Source organism: Thermobia domestica, chromosome 18, assembly GCF_964235325.1.
Source record: "Thermobia domestica chromosome 18, izTheDome1.hap1.1, whole genome shotgun sequence".
Classification (NCBI taxonomy): domain Eukaryota; kingdom Metazoa; phylum Arthropoda; class Insecta; order Zygentoma; family Lepismatidae; genus Thermobia; species Thermobia domestica.
Window position 1 is genome coordinate 123,311,136 of NC_137471.1, and position 25,685 is coordinate 123,336,820.

At 36.6% G+C, this 25,685-nt stretch overlaps 1 protein-coding gene across 5 annotated transcripts in view; it reads right to left on the bottom strand.

Moving 5' to 3' along the window:
• Window positions 1-4,872, bottom strand: part of LOC145676086 (small integral membrane protein 13) — a 52,885-nt gene extending 48,013 nt beyond the window's left edge. For 3 of the 5 annotated variants that reach the window (XR_014129280.1, XR_014129281.1, XR_014129279.1), the window contains exon 1: window positions 4,235-4,870. Coding sequence is in view for 1 of the 5 variants with exons in the window: in XM_081746962.1 (XP_081603088.1) it covers window positions 4,235-4,307 (73 nt within the window). In the remaining 4 variants the exon portion in view is untranslated. Of the gene's footprint in view, window positions 1-4,234 lie in introns of all 5 variants that reach the window. The other 2 variants (XR_014129282.1, XM_081746962.1) reach the window with 2 other exon arrangements.
• Window positions 4,873-25,685: the final 20,813 nt, after the last annotated feature.

Below are 25,685 nucleotides of genomic sequence, written 5' to 3' on the forward strand. Positions count from 1 at the left end.
CCTCAAATACTACGTACTTTATGTTTACTTTAATTCATAAACCATGTGCTCCATCCATCATGATGGTGAATTCCAGAACGAAATATGGTATTTAGGTCATGAAATCTTATTGAACTCTAAAGTATACTATAAGAAAGCTATTTAAACAGAAAAATCATGAAAATGAAAAAAGCCAAAATTTCCAGAATTCTTTTTTTTTTTTAAAAAAAAGCCGGCTTTTTATGTGCAAAAAACCATCGATTCAAAAAGCCGCCTTCTTTGCATCTCTACTCACGTCTACTTATTATTATTATTATTTATTATCATAGTTAGAAATTTTGTAACCTTCGCATTTTCCGTCCAATCAGTATTCTTATGCAAACACAAAAGAAAGGCACTATTTTAACCATAAAAGAAATTGTATTAGAAAAAGAAGAAAACAAAGCTTTCTTTGTGCGCATACTGAGTTTACCTTAACGGCCTTCCCTCTTCGGACGCACACCCACCCGAGTTCTCCTTCTTCGCCCTGCCCTGACGTAAGGTTGTTGTAACTACCTGGCAGGTGATGGGTGTCTCTCATATAACTGCAGCCAACATACTTTATCTGTAAAGGTACAGCGCCATTTGCCGCATAATACTTTTAAACCACCAAACTTTCCGATTCCCATGAAGACGAACTGCAACATGAGAGGTGTAGTAAGCCAAAATTTTCTTTGTATTTCAGTTTTAATAAAGCTCTTCTTTCATATATATATATATATTAATAGACTTTTGCTTTTTAAGGGTCGGTTAATGCCTTATATTCCTTTATTGAAATCGGTTAATTTTTGTTTTAAGTTTGGTTAATTTTTCAAGTTAAGTTCCAGAGATGGATCTCATAAATTACAAAAATCTACGAATAACTTAGTGAATTAAACGAAATTTAGCCGAGAGATGGAAAAAAAAAAGTAATGAAACTCATCACTGTAGGAGAAAAATTAAGTTCATTATTGGAATATGTAAAGGCGTATAGTGAGGCCATATTGCGTAAACCGACAATAGAGCATAATGTGTTAGTGTTTCAAATCTATTGTCTTAGTCATTAATCTAGGAAGTGTATGATGTAATAGTTATAGAGGTATAATAAGGTATTGCTGCCTTCGATGCTCCACTGTAACGAAACGAAAATGAAATGAAATCTTGAAGTTCCACGTCACACGGTTATGCCAGCGAGACTAAAGATGAGAAATGAAAGAAATAGTGGAATCAAGAAAGTGGGAGGAAACAGGAGAATCCTGAGAAAACACACACACACAGCGTTTGTCCACCACAAAGCTCACTTGGCGCGGGCTAGGATCGAACCCAGGACCGCATGCACCAGAGGAGAACACTATAACATTCAGCCACTGCGGCCCCTCCACTGCAACAAATTAGTTATACTCCTATTTTCTAGTGGCAACCTAGCACAAATTGATTTGTTTATTTTGCACATTAATTTTTATGGAATATGTTCGGAGTTCGCAATAGTGATCCAGTTGCAAGGCACTACTTTAGCGCAGAAACACGGGAGAGTTCTAGAACGTAGCTACCCAAAAAATAGATTAGTAACTAGGTTGGTTCTTTTCTGTACTAAAGTTTAATATTTAATTCACATAGTACTGCCGAGCGAGCGTCAGCGAGTGAAGGCTGGTTAGAGCTCCGCAGGGCACATTGTTTTCTGTCTATATTACAGCTAAATGGTAAGGGAAACCTATGTTTTAGAACCTTACTCGGAAACACAATATAAAGGCATACTTATTTAATGAAGAATAAAGAAAGTACGAAATTAACAAAAATGTCAGAATAACAATTACAACTGAAGCTGGGAAATGAAACAGGAGTAATTGTTAGTAGAGTAAAACATAACCATAAGTAATCAGGAAAATAACGTTCAAAACGAGTTCATGTTCCTGCGATTAGGGAGAGGGAGGGCATCAGCGGAATCAACCAATTTTTCTCCTTTTTCTATTTATCTTGCTACTCCAATAGTTCACACACACACTAATTTCGTATAATATGGATCGGCCTTTAAACCAAAGATGTATACTAGCTTTTGGCTAGCTTAGAACTTCGCCGCCAGACTCCCGCGTTTGTTCTCCCTCCGGCCTCGCACTTTTTATGTCCCTAACATATGTCTATCTTAAGAAATTTCGAGACAGGGCTATCTTATTATAACAATTGCAATTGTCAACGTCCTCTCTTCCATCCTACAGGAAACATCAAAAACGTCTCTACTCTCGAAGGAATTCGAGATATGGGTATGTTATTTTAACAGTTACAACCTCCGCCCTTTTTCTTCCCTTCTAAAAGAAACCCTGGAACACGTCTTTAATTATTTTAAATTAAAAGCCTAAATACCGATTGTCATGCTTCTAAGCTTAAGAGATTTTCATATGGCTATCTTATTTTAATAACCGGAACCCCGAATATTTTTTCTTCACTTCTAGGAAAAATACAAAAGAATAGAAGGCTGAAACACATTTTTAATTATTTTTAATGAGAAGTTTAAATACCAGCATTCAAGCCTCTAACCTTAGCAAATTTCGAGATATGGTCATCTCATTTTAACAATGCAGCCCTGACTCTTTTCTTTTCTACCCGCCTTTTTCTTTCCCTATAGGAGAAATATCAAACAACGCCGAAATATGTCTCTAATTATTTTATTCAAAAATTTAAATATCAAATTTCATGTCACTAAATTTCAGAGATTTTAAGATAATAATTGTCACCTCTCTTCCCCCATATCCCGTAGAATTGCACAAACTTTTCCTCAATGGGACTTTACGTCACAAATCCTATGCGCTGTCCAAATTTCAAGTTTCTAGCTTAAGCTGTTTGGCCTGAGCGTTGATCAGTCAGTCAGGACTTATTTTTATATAATTCGGTCTATTCGTTACAAAATTACACTTGAACATACAACTCTACTACTAAGAAAAGTTTAAAAGGATGCTAGTCACCAACAGATGGTACCACATTTTCCTTTCTTTCCAATGTAACTTGGTAAGCAGAAACTATATTTGCAACAAATCAGTCAAAATCAAGTGATTCACGTCGAAACTTTGCCCAAAAACAAATTGAATTAAGATTTAGATAGTAAGTCGTAACCCGAATTATAATTTTTCACCATTATTTCGAGTGGTGTGCCTAAACTTGACCTGCACAAATTGAGTACCTCTAGTTTTTTTTTTTTTTTTTTTTTTTTTCCTATTACATGCAACCAGATGTGTGTTGAAACCGGGTGTTCGGTGCATTATGTCAGTTACTACACTAGACTATGTAACATTAGATTAAAGGCTGAAGAACGCGTTTGATCCCCAGACGTCTTATTTTACCTTTTCAAACTGCATAATCACAAAGTTGTTAACCATGAATGGACTATGTGGAATTAAAGAGAGCAGGAAAACTTCGCACGAAATCCATAGTAATAGGTTACAGTAACCTCTAATATTTTGTCCATTCGCAAATAACTGATTTCCTAAGGAAATTTTCTTACGGCACTTAACCCAAACAAAGGACTATGTAGCCAAACCTAATCTAATCTAACGTAATTTTGTACATTTTGATACTTGTTTGAATAGCACTTAGTATCTCCCAAAAAGCTGTGCATCATGTAAGCCATACACTTTATGATATATAAAGTGTTTTTCCATTATCCTTGTTTATACGTATTCCCACCGCCACTGACGCGCCTGCTCCCTACGGACGCACCCGCTCGCTAGCTCTCGGGCCCCTGCTGCGCTTCTGCCCTGACTAGATTAGATAGCATTCGTGCTTTTTAGTGGCCGCCTAGCACAATTTCGTTCGTGTTTTATGCACTGTTTTTATGTCGTACATGCACACTGTATTTAGAACAATAATCACTACCTAGTGTGCCAGGGTCAGAACCTAGTATTTTGGGAAAGAAACTAAATAATATTCCCCATTTTTCTCGATTTTCGTGTGGTCCGGCGATACAGCAGTAATGCAGCCAGTTCTACCAAACAGAAAATGTAAACGCCTGTCTGCTCGAGTAATGTCTTGACGATCCGAACCTAACCCAAAAATGTAAGAAAACTGTCTAACTTTGGTAGAATCGTCTGCTCGAGTAATGCCCAAATAAGCTGTATTGTATCTGCTGAATATTTTTCAATGTAGCCATAAAGATTGAACGTAATGTTTTATCCTTACAGAAATTTTGAACAATCATCCTTGCACTTCTGTTTTCCAGTTCCATTTATTTTCTAATTACTACACTTACCGAAGCCAACTAAAATAAGAACAAGCACAAATGAAGAAATTATGGAAAATGCTGCAAGTAGTAACTCCATCATTGTCTTGCTAAATATTTGTTATATTCTTCCTTGAGAAAGAAGACGTCACAAAGGATTATGCGATCTAGTAGAACATGAGAACCTCGTTACTTTCTCTCCTTTTATCTATTGCATAGAAAGTACCTAGTAAATAAACAACAAATAGAAACCACCACTGCTTATCTATCAAGTGTTCACTTTCGAGCATATTTTCGCACAAGCCACAAGTTAGTACTTCTATAATTTTCCCAACAAATTCAAATGTTTTCACTTTCATGCACGCATGCGTTTTGACCATGAATCACTTGCTGAGAAGGTCCAGGGAACTGCATCAGCTGTATCCTTTAACCTGGATCATTGTTAAGCATAAACACAGTATTTGACACAACCATCAAATACAAACGTTCTAACATTTAACACTTGCACCATATGTTCACAGCAATCGCTGTTTATATGTTCTTTATAATTTAATGAGACTATTAATCTAATCTTCCAAAAGTCCATACATTTCCTCAATCATGCTTACTATCAATTTTATCACCCTTCCCCTTCGTTGTTTCGTCTGTCTCGGGCCCGTAAAAATGAATATAAATACAAATCAGAGTAGCCATATCCTGGTCATTTTTTTCTCTGGCTCAGGACTTTGTGGTCCCTTCCTTAATATTTCCTTTTCTTTTCGCTGGGAGGTATATCTCGAAAGTATAAATAAAAGTACAAAAATATGGTAGGTACTTTATAATGACGTTAGTATCCTTTTGTTTGTTTATTTGTCTTTCTAATATCTATTAAAGCATTCAGAAGTTGCATTCGGTCGCCGGATTTGGAATTTTTCTCCCATATGGAAAACAAAAATAGCGGTGCATAATGATTAAGCATGTTGTATACTGGCAAATAATGACTTTGTTATAAAAAAGAACGACTCTTAATGGCTTAAAATCTAGTATTCTATTGTACATTATTTTTACTACACATCCTTGTAATTATGAGGAATTATTTTCGTACCCACCAGATTTAGACAGGGGCGCCGATTTCTCTGTAACTTGGAAGGAGGCATTCAGATGTGTGTTTGATTTTAGACAAGGGTCTAAGAAAGTATATATGAGGATTTTAAGACAAATTGAATTCAAGTTATGCCAAATATCGTGTATTCATAAAAAATACAGATAATAAAAAAATATGTATAAAATGCATATTCATAAACATTCATGAGGCCCACATGAGCATTGGGGTCCGGGCCTCTCCAGGATTGGTGAGGGATCACATTGTCGTTAAGTTATACATTCCCTACATTCAGGCACGTATGCAGGAATTTATTTCGGAAAGAGTCCAAAGCATTGGGGAAGGGTCTAAATTCAATGTGAGGGTTAATTATATCAAAATGTGTAAACACCTCCAACATTAGACTAAATTTACAACAAAAAAAAGTGCGGCATCTTCGTAACTAAAGGTTACTCTTTCTTCGTAATTTACAATATTTGATCCTAAATTTTTCAAATAGTGGCCCCATTTCTAGATCTATACCTAAATAAATACGTAAATAGGTCCCAGTTTAAATTTTCAGTTTCTTTGTTGCAGCTCGATAGGCTATCTGTTGTGCAAGTTTACGAAAGAACTTCATTGCTCGCACAATTTTGGAAGAATTTTATAGGGCTAGAAGAGATTTAATTTTTACAAAAGTTAAAATGTAGTACAAAGCAAATGATGCTTCAGAATAATAATATATAATCTATGGCGAAAGAAAATAGTATTTGTGTATTTTTTGCATATGAAGCATGTCATTTATTGTCTTTGGACAATCAGTGGCGGCTCTAGAGAGAAATCACATCGGTTAATATTAAAGTTTAATCGCCTTAAACTAACGGAAGAAACGTACCTAATATTCAGATTATAGTATACGGGAGTTAATTCATTAGAGTCATCTTTATAGATGACACAAACTCAAAATCCTGTCTTGAGTAAAACAATCTTTGATAAAATTTCCGTCTTCAGACAATTCATATTCATAAACATGTTTTGAGAATTTCTTAGCGAAAACGCATCTTGGTGAAAAGTGCTATTCATGTCTTGTAGAAGGGGCCGCGATGGCTCAGTGGTAGAGCGTTCACCTCTGGTGCATGGAGTCCCTGGTTCCATTCCAGCTCACGCCATGTAAATTTTGTTGTGGACACACACCGTGTGCGTGGGTTTCCTCAGGACTCTCCCGTTTCCTCCCACTTTAATTCCATCATTTCATTCATTTCTCATCGTCACCGTCTCCTCTAGCCTAGCTGGCATAACCGCGGGAAACAAAACTTAAATATTTCATTTCATGTGTTGTAGAAAATATAGGACCATTCCTGCTCTCAACTTTGTTTGACTATGAATAAGCAAGATTAAAAACTCGTCTTGAGAAATGATTATGAATAAAGTCAAAATGTTTTCAGGGAGACCACAGTAAAAAACTTATATCTCAAAATCTTTCCCGAGTGGAATTATGAAACGGAAATTCGATTTTCAAGAACGATTTTGAGAAAAATTTTCATTGAAATCCGTCCATGAATGCGCCTTTAGATAAGTTTTCTTCTCTGTGTTTGAAGTGATAAAAGTTTTAATTTTACTGCTGTGACTACCCTCAAGAGCCGCTACTGGCGTCTAAGCGGGAAACTAGATAAATGGGAAAATAGGAGGAAATGCAAAAAATGTCCAGACTGCTATTTTGAACATTGTTGTTATAAATGTCAATCTTTCATTTTGTTCTTCACGTAGCTCCTTTCAGTAATTGTGAAATCATCCCTTTCAATAACAACACTTCACAAGGCTAGACTTTCTCCTTTTAAAAAGATCATGCAAATATTTTAGTTTTAGTAACGTGAGATGTTGCAACGTTTGAAGAATTTCGAAGTAAACAAAAAGAAAACATTCCAAGCTAAATACTTTTCTTATATTTTGGAAGTAATTAATGTGCAATAACTTTTGTGCATCTTCTCAAATATTCTGGGGGGAGGGGGGCACGGCGGCTCAGTAGTAGAGCGCTTACTCCTGGTTCAATCCCCACCAAGTAAGCTTGTGATGGACAACATCGTGTCCGTGGGTTTTCTCGGGGTACTTCCTTCCACTTTCTCATTCCACCAATTCTTCAATCATCATTTACCTGGCTTAATCATCGTATCCCTTAGCCTACAAGGACGTAATCATGAGATGTTAAACTGAAATAAAATCTCAAATATTCTATTTATAAACGGCAAACGTCTAACTACGTCACAGTAATTGCAAATAATAAAGAGTCAAAGTATATGTCCCTGATGTACGTATCTGATATAAGTAATCGTGGTTCGATCGTTGAACATGTGAATTTGTGGTGGAAAGAGTTCGAATAAACAGTTCGTCAAAATACTTCCTTGTCAGGGAAATATTTCCTTCATTTCGTGTACAGGGTGTTCGACACTGATCTTTCCAACTTTGATCGCGTATAAGTCAGGAATGGGGATAGCTAAAAAAGATACCTGTTTGCGGCATAATATTCACACACACGTAAAGTTTCACTAGTCGTTTTACAGAGTTTAGTGTGTGCTTTATCTGTAGCATGCAGGATATTTAAGCGATATTCCAATTCCCCCCCACGCTCGGCCTAGCATGTCTTCCATAACGTTTTCAAGTGCTGCGACGATACGAGGTCGCACTTCCTGCATTGAAATCTTGTAGACCACATATTTCACAAAGCCTCAAAGAAGAAAATCTAGTGCGGTGATGTCCGGAGACCTTCGGAGCTAGGCAATGGGTCCTCCTCGACTAATCCAAGAGTTCCAAGCCCTATTAACGATCACGGCTCAGTGAGGAGGGAACAGTCCTGCTGCGACAGGATGTCAGGTTGCAGGTGTTCGACCTGTGGAAATACAAACTGTTCCAACATACCCAGATAAACATTCGCGGTGATTGACGCCTCTGCAAATAAAAAGGGTCCCACAACAGGGTCATGAACCAGACCACATTATACGTTTACCTTTGGACTATCGTGCACAATTTCCCGGCTTACGTAAGGGCTCTCTGAGCCCATATCCGCACATTTATTGGATTATCATCCCGGACACATGAAAGCACACTTCGTCCGAGAATATCGCCTTTGTCAGGAAGTTTGAGTGCTCCCGATGCAATTCAGAATCCCAATTGCAAATGTTTTGCACTTTGACCTGTCATCAGGTTGAAACGCATGCAGTAGTAGGCATGCAACTGTTGCACTCTGTGCACCGTGATCTATAGTAGCTGCAACTATCAAAACGCTTGACGGACTGATTTGGTTGAACTCCGGAGAAGTGCCTGGTGCACCCGTTCCACATGTGCTTCTCTCGTGCTTGGACGTCCAGAACTCATCCTCTTCATGACACTGCTGGTTTCCTTGAACTTCGGGTATCACCGACGGATGGTAGGACGTGATGTGGGTTTATATGTGTAACTAGTGTCATTTAAAAATTTAATATGTTTATAACTAGCAGCGTTCACCCCGCTTCGCTGCGGTCACCCCGGAACGCAATAAACTTTGTTACTTAGATAATTTTTACTTTTTCGCTTTCAAGTGATATGATAAAAACCATAGAAGATTGCAGTAAATGTTAACATTATATCGCCTGTCATTTATGTTAACCCGCCCCGCTTCGCTGCGGTCACCCCCGAACGCAATAAACTTTGTTACTTAGATAATTTTTACTTTTTCGCTTTCAAGTGATATGATAAAAACCATTATAACGCCTGTCATTTATGTTAACCCGCCGAGTGACACGGTCATGCGGGTTGCATATACATACGTTTATTTTTATACCTATGATGAACTAACAAAGGATTTGTACGTAATGGACACCTGAATGGTCAATTATCTCAAGACACTGGTAATTGAAAATTAAAGTGATATGATAAAAACCATCGAGGGTCCAAATCCTAATAACCCCCCAAAAATAAAAGAAATTGGTTCAGCCGTATTAGCGTGATGAGCGGACAAAGGATTTGTACGTTCTCTTTTATATATATAGATATCAGTAGTAAAGTCAATTTTAGAAAATCCACTTACTTATAAATTTAAACTGGGTAATAGTATACATAAGAACCCCTGATCTGCGTTTCTTCTGTGTTCTATTGCCACTTCTACATGAAATACCATAATTTTTTTACGTAGTGCAATAGTAAGAAGTATCCACGTGCTCAAGACATGCGATATGCGTTAAATTGCAACCCCCCCCCCACACACACACATAGTCATAGATAAAGTACAAGGGCACTACACATGCAAATATAAAGTACAGGTACGTTCTTATTTATTTTCGTATCAGTCGAAAAGTAAATAAAAGTCGCTTTGTTACCCCCTTTTGTAAGTTCGTACATACTCAATGAATAATCCCTAAAAGTATGAGTATCCCTAATACTTAAAAATATATGGTTTTATATTTTGGGGAAATACACACAAGGCCAAAGTCATCTTTACGATACAGAAACGAATAATAAGATTGATGGCAACTGCTAAACCACAAGATCATTGCAAACCAATATTTAAAAAACTTCGTATACTTCCAGTACCCTGTTTGTATATTTTAAATCTATTGATATTTGTAAAGAAACACCTACAAAGTATCCTTACGCGAGTAGAACAGCAACATGATCATGACACAAGAAACAAAGAAAACTTTTCTATTGTAGAACACAGAATAGTATTATATGAAAAAGGATGTAAATACGCGGGTATCATGCTTTACAATAAACTTCCGAAAGAAATAAAAACTCAGGACTCTGTTGCTAAATTTAAAAAAGAACTCCAGAAATATTTATTACAACATTGCTTTACTCGGTAGAGGAATACATGAACTGCTAAGTAAATAGAAACGTTACAGGATGTACAGCAAATCAATGTCATTACTTGCTTTTAGCATTACATATTTGTTGGAGGGTTTCTAAATACACTGCAAGTAATAATTGCTAAGTTTATTTTTAACAATGATGTCATGTAAAATGTATAGTGTAATAAAATGTAAGAAGTAAGGCTTAATTACTAACCTAGTGTATGTAATTTTCACTATTATTGTTTCTTTTACTTTTGTATTCATATATAAATGACGTGTCCGCTTCATATGCATGTACTACAGTGCTAAATGTATGAAAAAAGGACGAAATAAATACAATACAATACAATACAATATGAGCGTCCTGCTCCTTCGGGAACTGATGCAGCTTCATGTGTACTATATCCTTAAACTGTTTAGCGGTGTAAAAATATGTGGACTTACTATACCATTTTTCCACATATTTACTTTCATAGAACATATTGTAAGTAAATATATATTTATGTGTATTCTTTACATATAATAAAATATTAATAAAGTAGCATAGTACCATTCAGAACATAGATTTTAAAGAATTCTCTGGAGCAGTGGCGGCGTAAGGGCGGGGCGAGCGGTGCCTTCGCCCCGGGCCCCGTTTAGTGGGGGCCCCACAGTAGGTAAAAATAATAATTACTAAAGAACCTTGTTAGCATGAGCCGTACAAGGACCGTCAAGTTTATAATTCACATCTTCCCTAAAAGTAAACGCAATTAAGTCAATCAATTATAAACCAAATAACAGATGAAACAACAAAAATATGTCTAATAAAACTAATCAGTGCCGGATTTTCGTATAAGCTAAACAAGCTATGGTTTAGGGCCTCACTGTATTGGAGACCTGCAAAGAAATTTATAGAAAAACTGAATGTAGATTAAAATTAAATAAAATAACAGTTTTATTATCTTGAGGGCCCCAAAGAAATTTAAAGGAAAATGTTGAATATAGGTGAAAAAATAATACAAACATTTCACTCTCGTCGGGGGACCCAAAAATTAAAGAAAAAATGCTGAATGTAGGTGAATATAAATAAAATAAAAGTTTCACCTCTTGGAATCCCCAAAAAATTTAAAGGGAAAAGTGTATGTGGACTAAAATAAGAATAAGTTTAAAAAATCACTCTGTTCAATAATCTCAGAGAAATTTAAAGGAAAAAGCTGAGTGTAGATTAAAATATAGTGAAAGAAAAGTCTAAGTATATTGTGTTGTTTACATTACATGATGATGCATCTTGTGATGCAAATAATGGGACTCCGTCTGCTAGCCTAATTCCTAAACTATCACTGTTTATTTATTTATCAGTTTAAGGAAAGGGTACAAAGAAGGGATCAACGTACATATTGCATTATTACGGTACTAACATTCTGTTGTTAACTAAAAACTCTTTGGTGCGCTGATTTAGTTGTTCTCCTTCTGTCTTTTTCCTTTTGTTCTTTACAAGTCGAATTTTCAGTGAGCTAAACCCTTTTGCTTAGCTAGTTTCCCCTGTTTTACTCTTTTTTTTTCTTTTTCGTATGAATTTACACCTCAGCCCACAAATTTAGTGATGAAAATGTTCAAAAAAAAAAAACTTCAAATATTCAAAAGAAAAAATGATTTACATGAATTATATGTTTATTGCTTCCTTCTAAATTTAGGTGGAAATAAAATCGAACTATCTTTTTACTTTGCCAAATTTGTGCAGAATCTAGATGATGAGAGCGAGGAAAGGCATGTTGCTGTGATTTGGCTTTGTTCTACCCGAATGACCTGGATGGCGTAGAATTAATTCAGGATTATAAGGATATAATCCGTTCACTAAGGTGTGCTCAGAAAGCTAAAGAGCAACTTGACTTTTCCCACAAGGCATACTGAAATAGTTATCTTTAATGGGGATTGAAGCTTACAAAATTTTGGCAATCGCTCTTCAGATTTTGATAACACTAACCATATCTGTCGCGTCGTATGAAAGATCTTTTAGTAACATGAAGCGGATAAAATCATACTTGCACTCCACAATTAGTCAATAAAGACTCATCACGAATCTGGAGAATCTTTCTATCGAAAATGAAATAGCATCTACTTTGGATTTTGATAATATAGTTGAGGCTTTCGCAGCTACCAAAGCAAGGAAGGTAGCATTCTGGATGCTGGTTGCAGTGGCGGATCCAGGGGAGGAAGAAGAGGAAGCTTTCTTATTATATATATATATAACCCATCCCAGAGTTTGAAGCTCTTAAAAATAGTTCTAAGTAGCAGTATGACAACCTCCCCCCAAGAAGTCGGTCCTGGATCCACCCCTGGCTGGTGGAACACAGGCTTTCAACTTTAGAAAATAAAAATACAAAATTATCAAAAGAGTAATTAAAAGCCGTCAAGATCCGTCAACTGACCGATGATGGGTGGTAATGAAACATAGGATGGTGCAAAACGTAGTAGAATTCTGTGCTCACATATTTAATCTATGATATATCTCCAGTCATTTAATACATTCAGGATTTTTTGTTATATTCTAATACTAAGTGTGTTATTAGTAAGGGGTAATGGATACAGTCATAAGTGACAGAATATAAATATGACTAAATTATTGAATACAAAATGTAATCATAAAATAAGTGTGAAATCTTGAAACAATAACAAAAAAGAAAAGCAGGAGAAATACCTTCTAGTGCTTAACTATTCAGTGATATTTCGGGGAAAAAAAAAGTGGGACTAAATAGATCATATATTATCACTGAAGATAAATCTAGTAAGATATAAATGAAGATGACACGCAGGAGAGAAATATATTCTGGCCATTATTTACTGATATTTCGGTTTAAAAAAGTGTTTAAATATCGTGTATGATCAGAGGAGTCAGACCGAACGTTAAAGTAAATACGACTAATTGTAGGAGAAAAAAATAATCAAATAAAACCCATGTAACGTAAATTCAGACAGGTAAGAAACCATGAATAAACTTAACCACATGAGAAATTGCACCGGAGAAACACCAAAGGCGAGAACCGAACGAGAAAAAAATTAGAAAACTTAGAGCTTACATTTGAAATTGCATCGGTTATATTATTATTTGCAATTATTTTAATATCAGCTCATTGTTACACTTTGTGTGTAAATTTGACTCTAAATATGTTATTAGGAGCTCTTCCACTATTCCATCTAATTACAGTACGGCGAGTACGCGTTCAAATTAGGATAGTATAACTTAGGTGTAGGATAAATTCTGGATTCTTTGTTGTTGTTATGTTATGTTTGTTCTTTAGATTATGTATTTTTGTCGTGAGTTGTAGTTTCCTTTACACTTGTATCCCTAATCCTTTTTTCTATCATGCCCCTTGTTTAAAAATGAAAAAAAAAAAAGAAAAAATATGCAATAGTAGCCCTCGTCCGGTTTAATTTTCAGATACCAGCCTCAAGGCGGGTTTGAGCATTAAAAAAATAGACATGGATGTTGAATGTCACCCCTATTTATTTAATATACCCCAAATTAAAATGGTTTAAACACACACACCACCAGGAAAGGGGGGAGGAGGAGTAAACAGAAAGAATGGTTATGGAAATGAATGTCAGAAATAGCAGTGTATAAATGATGATTGTTAGAAAAGGGGCCCTAATCTACTTCACTGGCCCCGGGCCCCAGTTTTCCTTACGCCGCCACTGCTCTGGAGACAACTGTAATGATATACCTAGGTACTGAGATTTAAAAAAAACGAATTTAACTTTGAAATCATAATATAGTAACAGAATGCAATTTTCTTTGTGATTGTACATAAATTCCCGGAAAAATTCCCATTTTGGGAATATTCCAGAAAAATATCTTCCCGGCACTATGTGTAACGCTTCTGGAAGTTCCGCTGGACCACACACTGTGCCTTCTCCTGGAGTGGCCATTTTTGTCAATGCCTCACCTGCAAAAACAAACACAAAAGAAATTACAGAAGAGTGATTTGTTGGAAGTGTTAGTATAGAGCAAAACTTTGGATGTGTGTGAACATTATGCCGCAAACCTCACATTTCTATCTATCCTCGTGTCTGACTTACACGCAAACAAAGATGGAAAGATCATTTTGAAACACCTGGTATATATCACTGTGTAAACTGGACAAGTCCTCTTTCCTCCACATAAAGAGCTTGATTCGAATCCCGGTGATGAACAATATCGTATCTGTTGATTTTGCCTGCAGTATCACATTTTCTCCCAAATTATTATGCCTCTAATTCAATCATAATCATTCCCCTTAATTAGTCATTATTCCCCTTTAGCCAAAAGGTCATAATCATAGGACTAAAAACTGAAAATATTTTGTTATTTACAGCATAGATTTCTCAAGAATTTCACGTTGAATCTTAGCAAGAAGATATATTGATTGGCAACAGTGTCGAGGCCGGCCACGAAATATGGATACGAAGAAAATTTGAAGGGGAAAAGAGTGACCAACAGGGTAACCAACCTTGACCAGTTGTTTCTTATTTAGATGTGTATTGTTAAGAGGGTATATGTAAATGGCATATACTTAAAACATGCTTGACGAAATAATTACGTCATGTCTGAGTATAGCATCCGCATTGATATTGCAGACTTGTCTCTGATTATCTTATAGTTACTGAAGATAAAGAATTAAATACCACTGAGATTGCACAAAGATCAAGAGTATCAAGTAAACTGTGTAAATATTTTACGCGAAGCCCCATTGGAAAGTTGAAGTACTTTCAAATATAAATACTACATTATTCTCATTATCAGAAGAAAAGATCTGTAAGGTCTAAATAAATAAATATTGTAGGTTGAAATTCACAATACTTGCGATGACTGGTACGAAATAAGGTTCCAAAAGATGCTTTCTGCGAATATTTATATGATTGGTGAATCAACAAAGATCTGATGCAGTTCGGATCCACGTGTCATATAGCTTTGATGCGGAAAAGTACGAGGGACCTACAAATAGTAATTGGATATTTTGTATAATCTTCTTCTAAAGATGTTTTAACCGCTTAAATAAGATTGTTAGGAACAGAAACTTCATTCTATATCGATTTTCTGAAAATTTGTGGATTGCAACTCGATGCATTTTTCCTTTTTTAATGTAACAAGCAATTATAGCCGCTATGACTATTATCTTAACTGACATAAATTATTGAGCACTTCCTGTAGGGCTACAATGATTAAATTTGGCATGATTGTAGGCAGTGGCGTAGCACACTTTTGCGTCCCCCCCCCCGCAAAGTATAGAGAAGGGGCCCTAGTTGTAAAGCCGATAGAAGTAAGGTTGGAGTTCTACTTCTTTAAATCTTTATTCATCACAAGACTTCGAGGGCCCTCTATACCTCAGGGCCCCCCGCACTGCGGGGGTTGCGGGGGCAGCTGCTACGCCACTGATTGTAGGTTTCTGGATCTAACCGATAGGAAAATTGCCAAAAGTTAATATTTTTAATTTTTAGGGGGTCTAAAGAGGGGATGAAAAATTTCCCCATGTTATTTAAAAGAGACTTTTTTCGGACCTATAATATCAGTTTTAGATACTTAGAATTGGAATAAAAACTTCAAATTCGGTATGCTTGTACGTTTTCTTAGCAGTACCTAAGAAAATCAATGAAAATTTAAAAATCCAACTTTAGAGTGGTTTTATAGGGAACTGAAAAATTTTTTCCCATGTTATTTATATGGGACACCTTTTACACCCCCAAATTATTGAGCACTTCCTGTAGGGATACAATGGTTAAATTTGACATGACAGTAGCTTTTCGGGACAAACCCACAGGAAAATTACCAAAATTGAATATTTTTAATTTTGAGGAGATCTAAAGATTGGATGAAGAATTTCCCCATGTTCTTTAAATGGGCTTTTTTTTTTTTTTTTTTTTTTTTTTGGACTTATATAATCTCATGTTTTAGGTACTTAGAATTGGAATAAAACCTTGAAATTCGAGTATGCTTGTACGTTTTCGTAAGCGTTATTTAAGTAAATTATCAGAAATAAAAATTTCCAATCTTAGGGTGGTTTTATGGGAAACTGAAAAATCTTTCCCATGTTATTTATATGGGACGTCTTCTACACCCCAAAATGTTTAGGCACTTCCGGCATGATTAGAATGATGAAATTTCGCATGATTATAGCTAGAGGTCTGCGTGGATACAATATATAGCATCCGCATCCGCAACATTCTATCCGCATCCGCAGATAATGAAGTAGCAAATATATACAACTTACATATTCTATAATACACTTAGTTTTCTGAGTCAAACGAAACAATATATTATATCAGTTTCCTCGTGATCAAATACCAACTACGATAAATAAAATGCAATATAAACCGTGCAGATACAAATTAGAAATTAATGAACGATTTATATACTTACCCAAGATCTTCAAATCCAGATATCGGACCAAAATAGTCCCACGTAGGTAATATCCCCTCAATCGACTAATTTTAGAGCACGTCACTAAGTTTTTAAACTTCATCATTACTCATAAAAAAGGGGCATTTGTTCTAAACACAAAAGCGAAATGGAAATAATCGTTATTAAGAAATAAATAATTAATCACGGGACCGCAAACACATCCACATATCCCGAACTGACACTAGCACGAGTAATTGCACTAAATTAAAAAAAATAAATGACGAAACTAACAACGCAATACAATGCATGCTTTCACGACCAAGCTCCTTCGTGGCAAAGGGTTAGCGTACGCGCCTTTATCGTGGGAGACCCGGATTCAATTCCCGGCGGGAGCGCATGTGGTTCGGATTCCACGTTAATCAGTAGGTCCACGTCTCATATAGCCTCACTGTTGAACGGGACAAACTCAAAATCAACTCAAGCTTTCACGACTACACTTTTACTGAAACTAGAAGTGAAAATAACTTCGAATACAAATAGGAAGTCTGTACCGTTGTGGACAAACACCGTGTGCGTGGGTTTTCTCGGGGTTCTACCGTTTCCTCCCACTTTCTTCATTCCACCATGTTCATTCATTACTCACTATCACCGTCTCCTTTAGCCTAACCGGCATAACCGTGGGACGTAAAACTCAAAATTTCATTTCATTTTGGGAAGAGGCAATAGAGGAAGTTTAGAATTTACTGCTTTTCTTTGCAGCTTCCACTCATTGTTGGACACATTTAGGGTAGGAGAAACAACACATTGGTTGTTCTTTCTTTCTTTACCAGAGGCCCAGAACATACACACATATATACACATACACACATTTAGAAAGAGAGAGAGAGAGAAACAATTGCTGTTATAAAACTCCAAACGCTCGGAATGTTCATTGAGGTCCGTGGCACCTCTCCGAAGAGAGAAATCTGTGGGGTCGCAAATGTGCATTCAGTATCTGCTGTACTTCAAAGGAAAAAGTGAAGATTTTTTTAAGAGAGAGGGAGAGAGAAAGATGAGCGTATGATGTGATTTGTTTACTATTTCGGTGACCTACGCGCTTCTCCAGTTTGTCACAAAAGGCAAAGATAATTCTGCTGACCAGTTTACAGTTTATGGAAGGGGATGCGGAGTTTTAAATTAGGGTTTTGGTTCCTGGCCTCTCAGGCTAGAAAAACTTTATTTGAAGATATTTCTTCCTCTTCAAGGCGAATGGTCTGAAAATTTTCAGCTTTATCAAAGGGGCTTTGGCGGCAATTATTTTTCCTTTTTTACTGCAAATAGCGGTTCTTGAGGAGTAGCGATGGGGCCTGTCGTTTCTTCCTGTTTAGGTCAGAGATGTCATTTACCTACAAAACGGCTGCTAAAAATATTGAAAACAGCAATAAAAGGACAACTCTCTCGTGTCTTTTTTTGTCCCTTTGCTGTCATTTAGTCACAAGCTTCAAACGCACTTGTATTTTGATTTTAGTATTTTTCAACAAGCTTTAAAACTTTTAATTCAAAACGAACGTTCTAGTGCTCTTTCCACCATTATCAGAAAATTCACAGCATTTTTTTAGGTATCCGCAAATGCCCATTTTGATGCGGATATCCGCATCCGCTCAGACCTCTAATTATAGCATTTCAGGACTAACCTACAGGAAAATTGCCAAAAGTGAATATTTTTAATTTTTTAGGGGTCTAAAGGGAGATGAAGAAATTCCTATGTTATTTAAATGGGCGTTGTGTTGGGATACAAAATCTTAATCTTTTAGATAGTTGAAATAGGAAAAGAAACAATAGAATTGTGGGTTCAAGAGATGAGAGGCCGTAGGCCGAGCAAAGACAGTGTGTGTGTGGGGGGGGGGGAAGCCCCGGGATGGGCATTCAGGAAATATGAAGAACAAGTTCACGAAATTCACTGTACATGCAAAGGGCGATAGATAAGAAATGCGAGGCCGTAGGCCGAGCAAACTCGGGCGTCTGGGGGCAGAGCCCCCAGCTAGCCAAAGGCTAGTCACAAATAAAACTCAAACTTTGTGTTGCATAGACGCAAACCGCTACGAAATGAGCCCTCGGTTAAAGCTTTGCTTATTAAGAAAACAGATAACGCAATGGAAGAGTAAATAAAAGTGGCTAACGCACAGAAACCAACCACACGGTATCCAGGTTTCGATTCTTACAGGATATACCTTCCCCGAGTACAGAAGTGTATGTTGGTCAGCCAATAATTTACCGTCATTTATCCAAAAGTATCGATCTCAAACTCCCATTTAATTTCATTTCTTTCTAGCTACGTTGGCTATTAACGTCCGTATTTATAAACATCCCTTAATGTTAAAGGAGGCATTTAAGAAGTCCCTATGGAATAACAGGTAATCTAATCTTCACAGTGGCAACCCCCGAGATGTATTCAAAACCTGAGGGCATGTAGATTCTCACCCAGCAGAATAAGGGAACAATTTGTGCGATCTTTTTATTAGTAATACCATATCACTAATGAAGACGAAAACAGGTACGGGCCAATTCAGGCCCATATCCACGGGGGGTTAGGAAGGCCGCCCCCCCCTAAACTTTGGCTGGCACCCTAAACGTTTCACGGTAGGCTTGCAAATGAACTATAATATGGTGACGAAGTATAATATGATTGGGTCGGGCCCCCCTAACTTCTACCGAGCCCCCCTTGAATTTTGGGGCTGGCTACGGGCCTGGGCCAATCCCCCGAAATCCTCATTCTCTTTGGGTACAAAACGACGTGCACTCTAAGCAGGGGCGGATCCAGGGGGGCGATCTCCCCCAGAAGAGGAAACTTTCTTATTTTATATATATAAATAAAAGCCATCCCAAAGTTTGGAGCCCTTCAAATTAGCAGTATGCCAACCCACCGCCCCCTCCGAGAAGTCGGTCCTGGATCCGCCTCTGACTCTAAGGGCCCACAAACAACTGCAGTTCATATGTCATGATTTCTTCAGTATCAACATTTGAAAATTTTAGTGTAAATGTGCGAATACAAATAGTTGTTTGTATGTGAAGGAAATTATGCAGTAATTGATTGTCATAGCTTATAATACCTCACTGAACTAAATAAAATTTTATTTAACATTTCTAAACTGTTTATTAGTTTTGTAACATTAAGCAGAAAATATTGTTACGTTCGTCAGTCTTCACACCGAGTAAAAAAGTGTTGTCACATCTCAATTCTGTAATCTTCTAAGGTAAGGAGTAGGGGTGTGATATGCGCGGTTAATTAATGTCGTTTATAAGTGAAGTTCTACATGTCCCCCGGTTAAGTAATATCTAGGGAAGGAATTTAGGAGAAATGGGCCTAAGTTGGTTAGTAAATGCTCGGTGAAAGTGTCGAATCACAACGTAGGACCAACGTTGTGAATTGGCTAGCCACTGCTGATCCTAGTGTCTAAGCGGATAGAGTAGGATTTTTAAATTTTAGAGTCCTCCTGCTTAGGGGAATAAAATAGTAGGTCCTACAGTTTCACTTAGCATATTGTAACTTTTTGTCAAGAAGAAAATTCACGAGTCTCAGCACTTTCGATGGCCATCTCTAAGTTCATAAATAGTAGGATTAGAAATTTTGAACTCGTATATTAAGCTAATTGTTATACAGGATTGGCAACATTGATGTAGTTGAGCATGCGCAGAAGCATGCTCTAGCATTCTGTGCTTGCAACAAAGATAGAACCGTCCGAGTTGAGTTGAATACATATGAGTAGCAGTAAGGTGAAATTGCTACCGTAATACAAAATCCAGCCAAATCTGAAGCGAGATCGGCCATATGGTTTTTGAGCGCGAAAAGATAGAAAGCACCTGACCAAGGGCGCCCATCACGGGGGGCAAGGTGGGGCGCTTGCCTCCCCTAGAGAAAATTGTACTTCAGAATATCGAAAATCCAATAGAATTTTTACATTAGTTACAGCAAAATTTGAAACTATTTTTGAAACGTCGATTATACTTGTCCCCCCTTGGAAACCACAACATGGGCGCTCTTGCACCTGCCATTAATCGGAAATTATGTGCCATTTATGGACCGACAGTTCCGGGAAGTCTTCATTCAAATATTCATGACGATGAGCGTAGCGGAAAGCCAAGTTTTCAAACGCATGATCTGCTGGAACGAGTTAACAAGAAAGTGCGATCCCTTCGCCGGTTCAATATAACTGAACTCGCCAAAGAGTTTCCAGAAGTGTCTACCAAAACAACCCTAGAAGCAGAGACAACTTGGAAACCGCTTGCTGTAAGCTTGAATTGCAAGTTGGCCAAGCTTCCATCCAGCTTAATTCGAAAACGTGGAAGCATGTCGCAAGCTGGACTCCAGTAACGAAGTTACATGGAGGCTACCTTACATTCAGTGTTCCACTCAAGCTTAACGCAAGCGTTTTACAAGTGAAGTCAAGTCAATAGCTAATGAACGGCCAGTGATGCTATGACGGTCTGCGAAGGATCTAAAGCATCGGTTGCAGGTACAACAAAAGGCAAGCGTAAAAGCCAAGTAGTTTTTTTTTTTTTTTTTTTTTTGTATCTATTGTAAGTTATCCTTAGTGTTTTGCAACAAACATCCTGAATTGAATTCTGGAACACTTTTGTATCACTCTAAAAATTGGTCAGAACTTTAAGAATTTATTGACGAAAATTTCAATTTTGTGTGCTAATCTCAACTATTAAGTGGATAACTATGGTAGCCGGTAGGTAGTCTGGGTCAGCCTCATTTGAAATAGAATTAAGTCAGAAACAAAAACTACAGTGCTTCGCATTTATATCCACTGTTTTCTGATGATAACTGCTGAAGCTTATATTTATTATATGGAGTGTTCAGAGCACAATGGAATCAAGCCATAAAGTTGTAAGAAAAATAGACAAAATTTGTACTGTAAGCTTAATTACATGGAAGTTTTAAGTTTTTACGGTATGCTTAATTATATGGAAAACTTTACACTTTTTTTCTCCTTTTCGTGCTCTACTATACCTTGATTTGAGCCTTTCAAATTTCATACCATTTTCCACTGAAAGGTATCTTAATTCAACAAGGAAATAATTATATATACGATAGTTAAATTGAAATTTATCGTAGTACGAGGGTCACTACGAAAGTTTTGAGATACGCATTGTTGTGGCACGGTATTTGAATTCCAACAATTGCGTTCGGTAGTAATATCTAGAGCGAAGAAGCGAAGCAAGTTTCAACTCTCCTCGCTAATCGGCGTGGCCGTATCACCTTCACTTCTTTGTTGATGTGAGCAGTATTCGGCTGTCTAGAATGGAGCCCGAAAGGGAACATTTTTGGGCAATGATCCTTTACGATTTCAAAAGTGGCTTGAAGGAGACACAAAGCCTTGACCGTTTGCAGGGGGCATTTGGGGACCTTGCTCCTTCCCGTGCTACAATTTTTCGGTGGTTTGGTGAATTCAGAAGAGGCCGGATATTGCTTAAAGATGAAGAGAGAGCTGGACGTCCGGCAACAGCTGTGTCAGATGAAAACATTGCCGCTGTGGAACAAATGATTCGAGAAAATCCTCGAACAACTTTCAACGACATTGAATCTACAGTGAACATTGGATCGCCAGCAGTAACAAAAATTGTCCATGATCATCTTCGCCTCAGGAAGGTTTCATCTCGTTGGGTGCCTATCACTTTGACTGAACAGCAGAAGCGCATGCGCGTGGAATGGTGTGAAGAAATGCTTGCAAGATTTGATGGAGGCAATTCTCGACGCGTCTCTGACATTGTTACTGGTGATGAGACTTGGATCTATCAATTTGACCCTGAAAATAAACGCCAGTTTACAGTTTGGATCTTTCCAGACGAAAATCCACCCACGAAAGTGAAGCTACCGCGAAGTGTGGGGAAGAAGATGGTCACAACTTTCTTCTCCAAATCTGGCCATGTTGCAACTGTTCCACTTGAAGAATAAAGGACTGTTACTGCACAGTGGTACACCACTGTTTGCCTAACAAAAGTGTTCCAGAAGCTTCGGGAACGGCGTCCGAGAACTGGATTGCGTGGGATCCTGCTTCATCATGACAACGCGTCCACACACACGTCCAACATCACAATTCAGTTTTTAGAATCTACGAAGGTCAAACTTATGACTCATCCGCCGTATAGCCCTGACCTGGCCCCGTGTGATTTTTTCAGCCAATTGTTCTCATATTTCACAGCAACAATAGTAGTGAAGAATCTTATGATTGTGAAATATTACTACTACTACTACTACTACTACTACTACTACTACTAATAATAATAATAATAATAATAATAATAATAATAATAATAATAATAATAATAATAATAATAATAATAATAATAATATCGAAATTGCGATTCAGTGGTTTACGCGTTGCACTATCTTTAAGGAACTCAAATGCGGTTTCTCATTATTATTATTATTATTATTATTATTATTATTATTATTATTATTATTATTATTATTATTATTATTATTATTATTATTATTATTATTATTATTATTATCTGCATGTTTTCTTTCCTATAGAGAGGTCCTAGACCATCTGTTCAATGTAGCGAGACCAAATTTTGAAATTTTTTGGTAAGATTCTCCAGGATATAATCATGTTTCAAATTTTCCTCCTACAACCTGCTGTTGTTAGAGTTAGAACTAGGCTTCAGGAACCTGCACAACTTGGTGATCATCATTAGGCTAATGTGCCGTGGAGTGAATCTTCCAGTCGACTTCGCACGTTATTTCCTCGCTCGTAGTTATCGATTTCGGTCTCAATCTTTCCCTTTGAATGTGTGTATGCGTGTTAAACCACAAATTATGTATTTTCCTTGCGCGGTGCCAGTGAACGTGTTGTCAACTTGCATGCAAAAGTTGAAAGATGTCTCATTGATAACAAAGTCGTATTATTATAGACGAAAGTTTCTACGTTTCGGGTCTAATTGATAATTAATGACACTCATGCCTTTATCTTCGCAGAAATGCGTACGGTATTTCGTTAAAAAAAAAAAAAAAAATACTTCGTTTGTTTTTGGAGTCCATTTGGCATGGAATGAAAGTAAATATTAAGGAAACAAAAGCATTGGTCTGAAATTTGGAAATTAAGCAACAATCCTTGTATTATCAATGTACTAACTTTCAGCAAAAAGATGTTCAAGAAATCGCAGTATCCATATTTTAAAATCCATTTTATTTAATTTAATTTCTAGAAAAGCTATAATTATTTATTATCGCTGTCGGGTATTTTAAGCTTGAAAAAACTGTAATTGAATGAATAAATGATTGATTGATTGAATAAATGAATTGATTTTTTTTAAATCATAGGTCCCTCGACATTTATTTGTTTATCGACACAACATGCATTACTGCCTAATTACAGTGTCTACATATAATATATAATTTTAAATTACAATGATACGTATTAAGACGATATGAAATAATACAGTTTCCTTGATTTTTTTTTTAATTCGCAGTATTACTCTTTTGAACAACATTTCAGAACTATTAAATATATTTACATCTTTACAATCCTTACCGATTGTATGTGGCACAAATTCTCCATGTAGGTGACATATGCAGTGCATTTATACGTGCCATCCTGCAGTAGAACAGGCCACTATTTCCCTTGCGTGTTTTGAGGGTTGGAAACTGTATTATTATGTTTGAAATTATGTCTGTACAGTCTATTTTGTTGTGCAAAACTGTGTAAGAAAATGAGATCGTTCAACGTCCGTCTTTGTTCAAGTGTCTGAAGTGTAAAATTGTCAAGTAAATTATCATATGATTCATATTTTGGATACAATCCGGTCCTTTTGTATGTGAGAAAACCTATGAATTTGTTTTGTATGTGCTCAATTTTTAGACTGTATGTTTTCACGGAAGTGTTTCAAATGAGTGAGGCATATTTAAGTTTCGATCTTACGTAAGAAAAGTAAAGCGTTTTAAAAGAGTTAACATTCGTAAATTGTTTGGTTGTTCTAATAAGAAACCCAAGATTTCTATATGCATCCTTAGTAATATTTGCCACATGATGCGAAAAAGTCAAAAAAAAGTCTATTGTTAGTACAGCATTTAAGTATATTAGTCAGATCTTGTTTCAAGAGTAGACAGTCATCTATAATTTCACATCTACGAATATTTTCAAATCATCTGCAAAGGGTATTTTATGAGACTTGAATATAACGGGGCAGATGATTAATAAATAATAAACACAAAAGAGGCCCAAGTTTAGACCCCTGAGGGACTCCAGAATTTACGCAACAGCTTGTGGTTTTATATTCTTTATACAAAATGGATATTCTACGTTCACGAAAGATTTTATAAATTTACATTGGGGGACTAAAATTGAACGTGGCAAGTTTTTGAATTAATAAACCATGATCCACAGTATCAAATGCTTTATTAAAATCCGTATATATGACGTCTACTTGTCCATTATTACCAAGGAGGAACTTATGAACTTATAGTTAAGTTAGTTACCGTGTATGTTTTCTGTAGGAAGCTATGTTGATACATTGAAATTGCAGGTTTAACATGATGCATCACCTGATCATAAATGACACTTTCAAATGCCTTTGCAATTGTTGGCAATATAGCTACTGGACGATAGTTTTCTATATTACTTTTATTTCCGGTTTTCGGGACTGGGCATATGATTGATTCTTTCTATATATCAGGAAAAACATTTGCCCTTATTGAGAGATTAAATAAGATATATAGGCGTTGTTTTAAAATATTACTACAACCCTTCACAATATAAGGTGTATATTATCAAGCCCAGTTGCTTTATTCGGTTTCAGTTTCTTTATTGCATTTTCAATGTACTTTATACTAATCTCCGTGATATGGAATAAGTTAAGGTATTCCTTATGTTAATATTTTTTTGTTATGTGAGTTAATACAATTTTTAGTTAAGGAGGAGGATTGATTGTAAATGGACTGGAAGTGTTGAGCAAAAGCTTTCGCAATTTCATCATTCTTAGTCAGATTCTGTCCGTCATAGGTCATGGGCTCAGTAGAAAGATGTCGGTATTTATTTTTAATGTAGGCCCAGAAATGTTGTGGGTCTTGGCTTATATTATTTTCACCATTGAAGATAAAGCCACTATGTGCTATAGCTATTTTACGTTTTACGTCTCTACGTAGCCTGCAGTACTCGTTATAATGATATTGGTGATTAGTCGTTCCCCTCCCCCTGAGAGGATTGTCCCTCTTATGGATGACTCCAACTACAAATAACGACTCGTTAGGTAGTG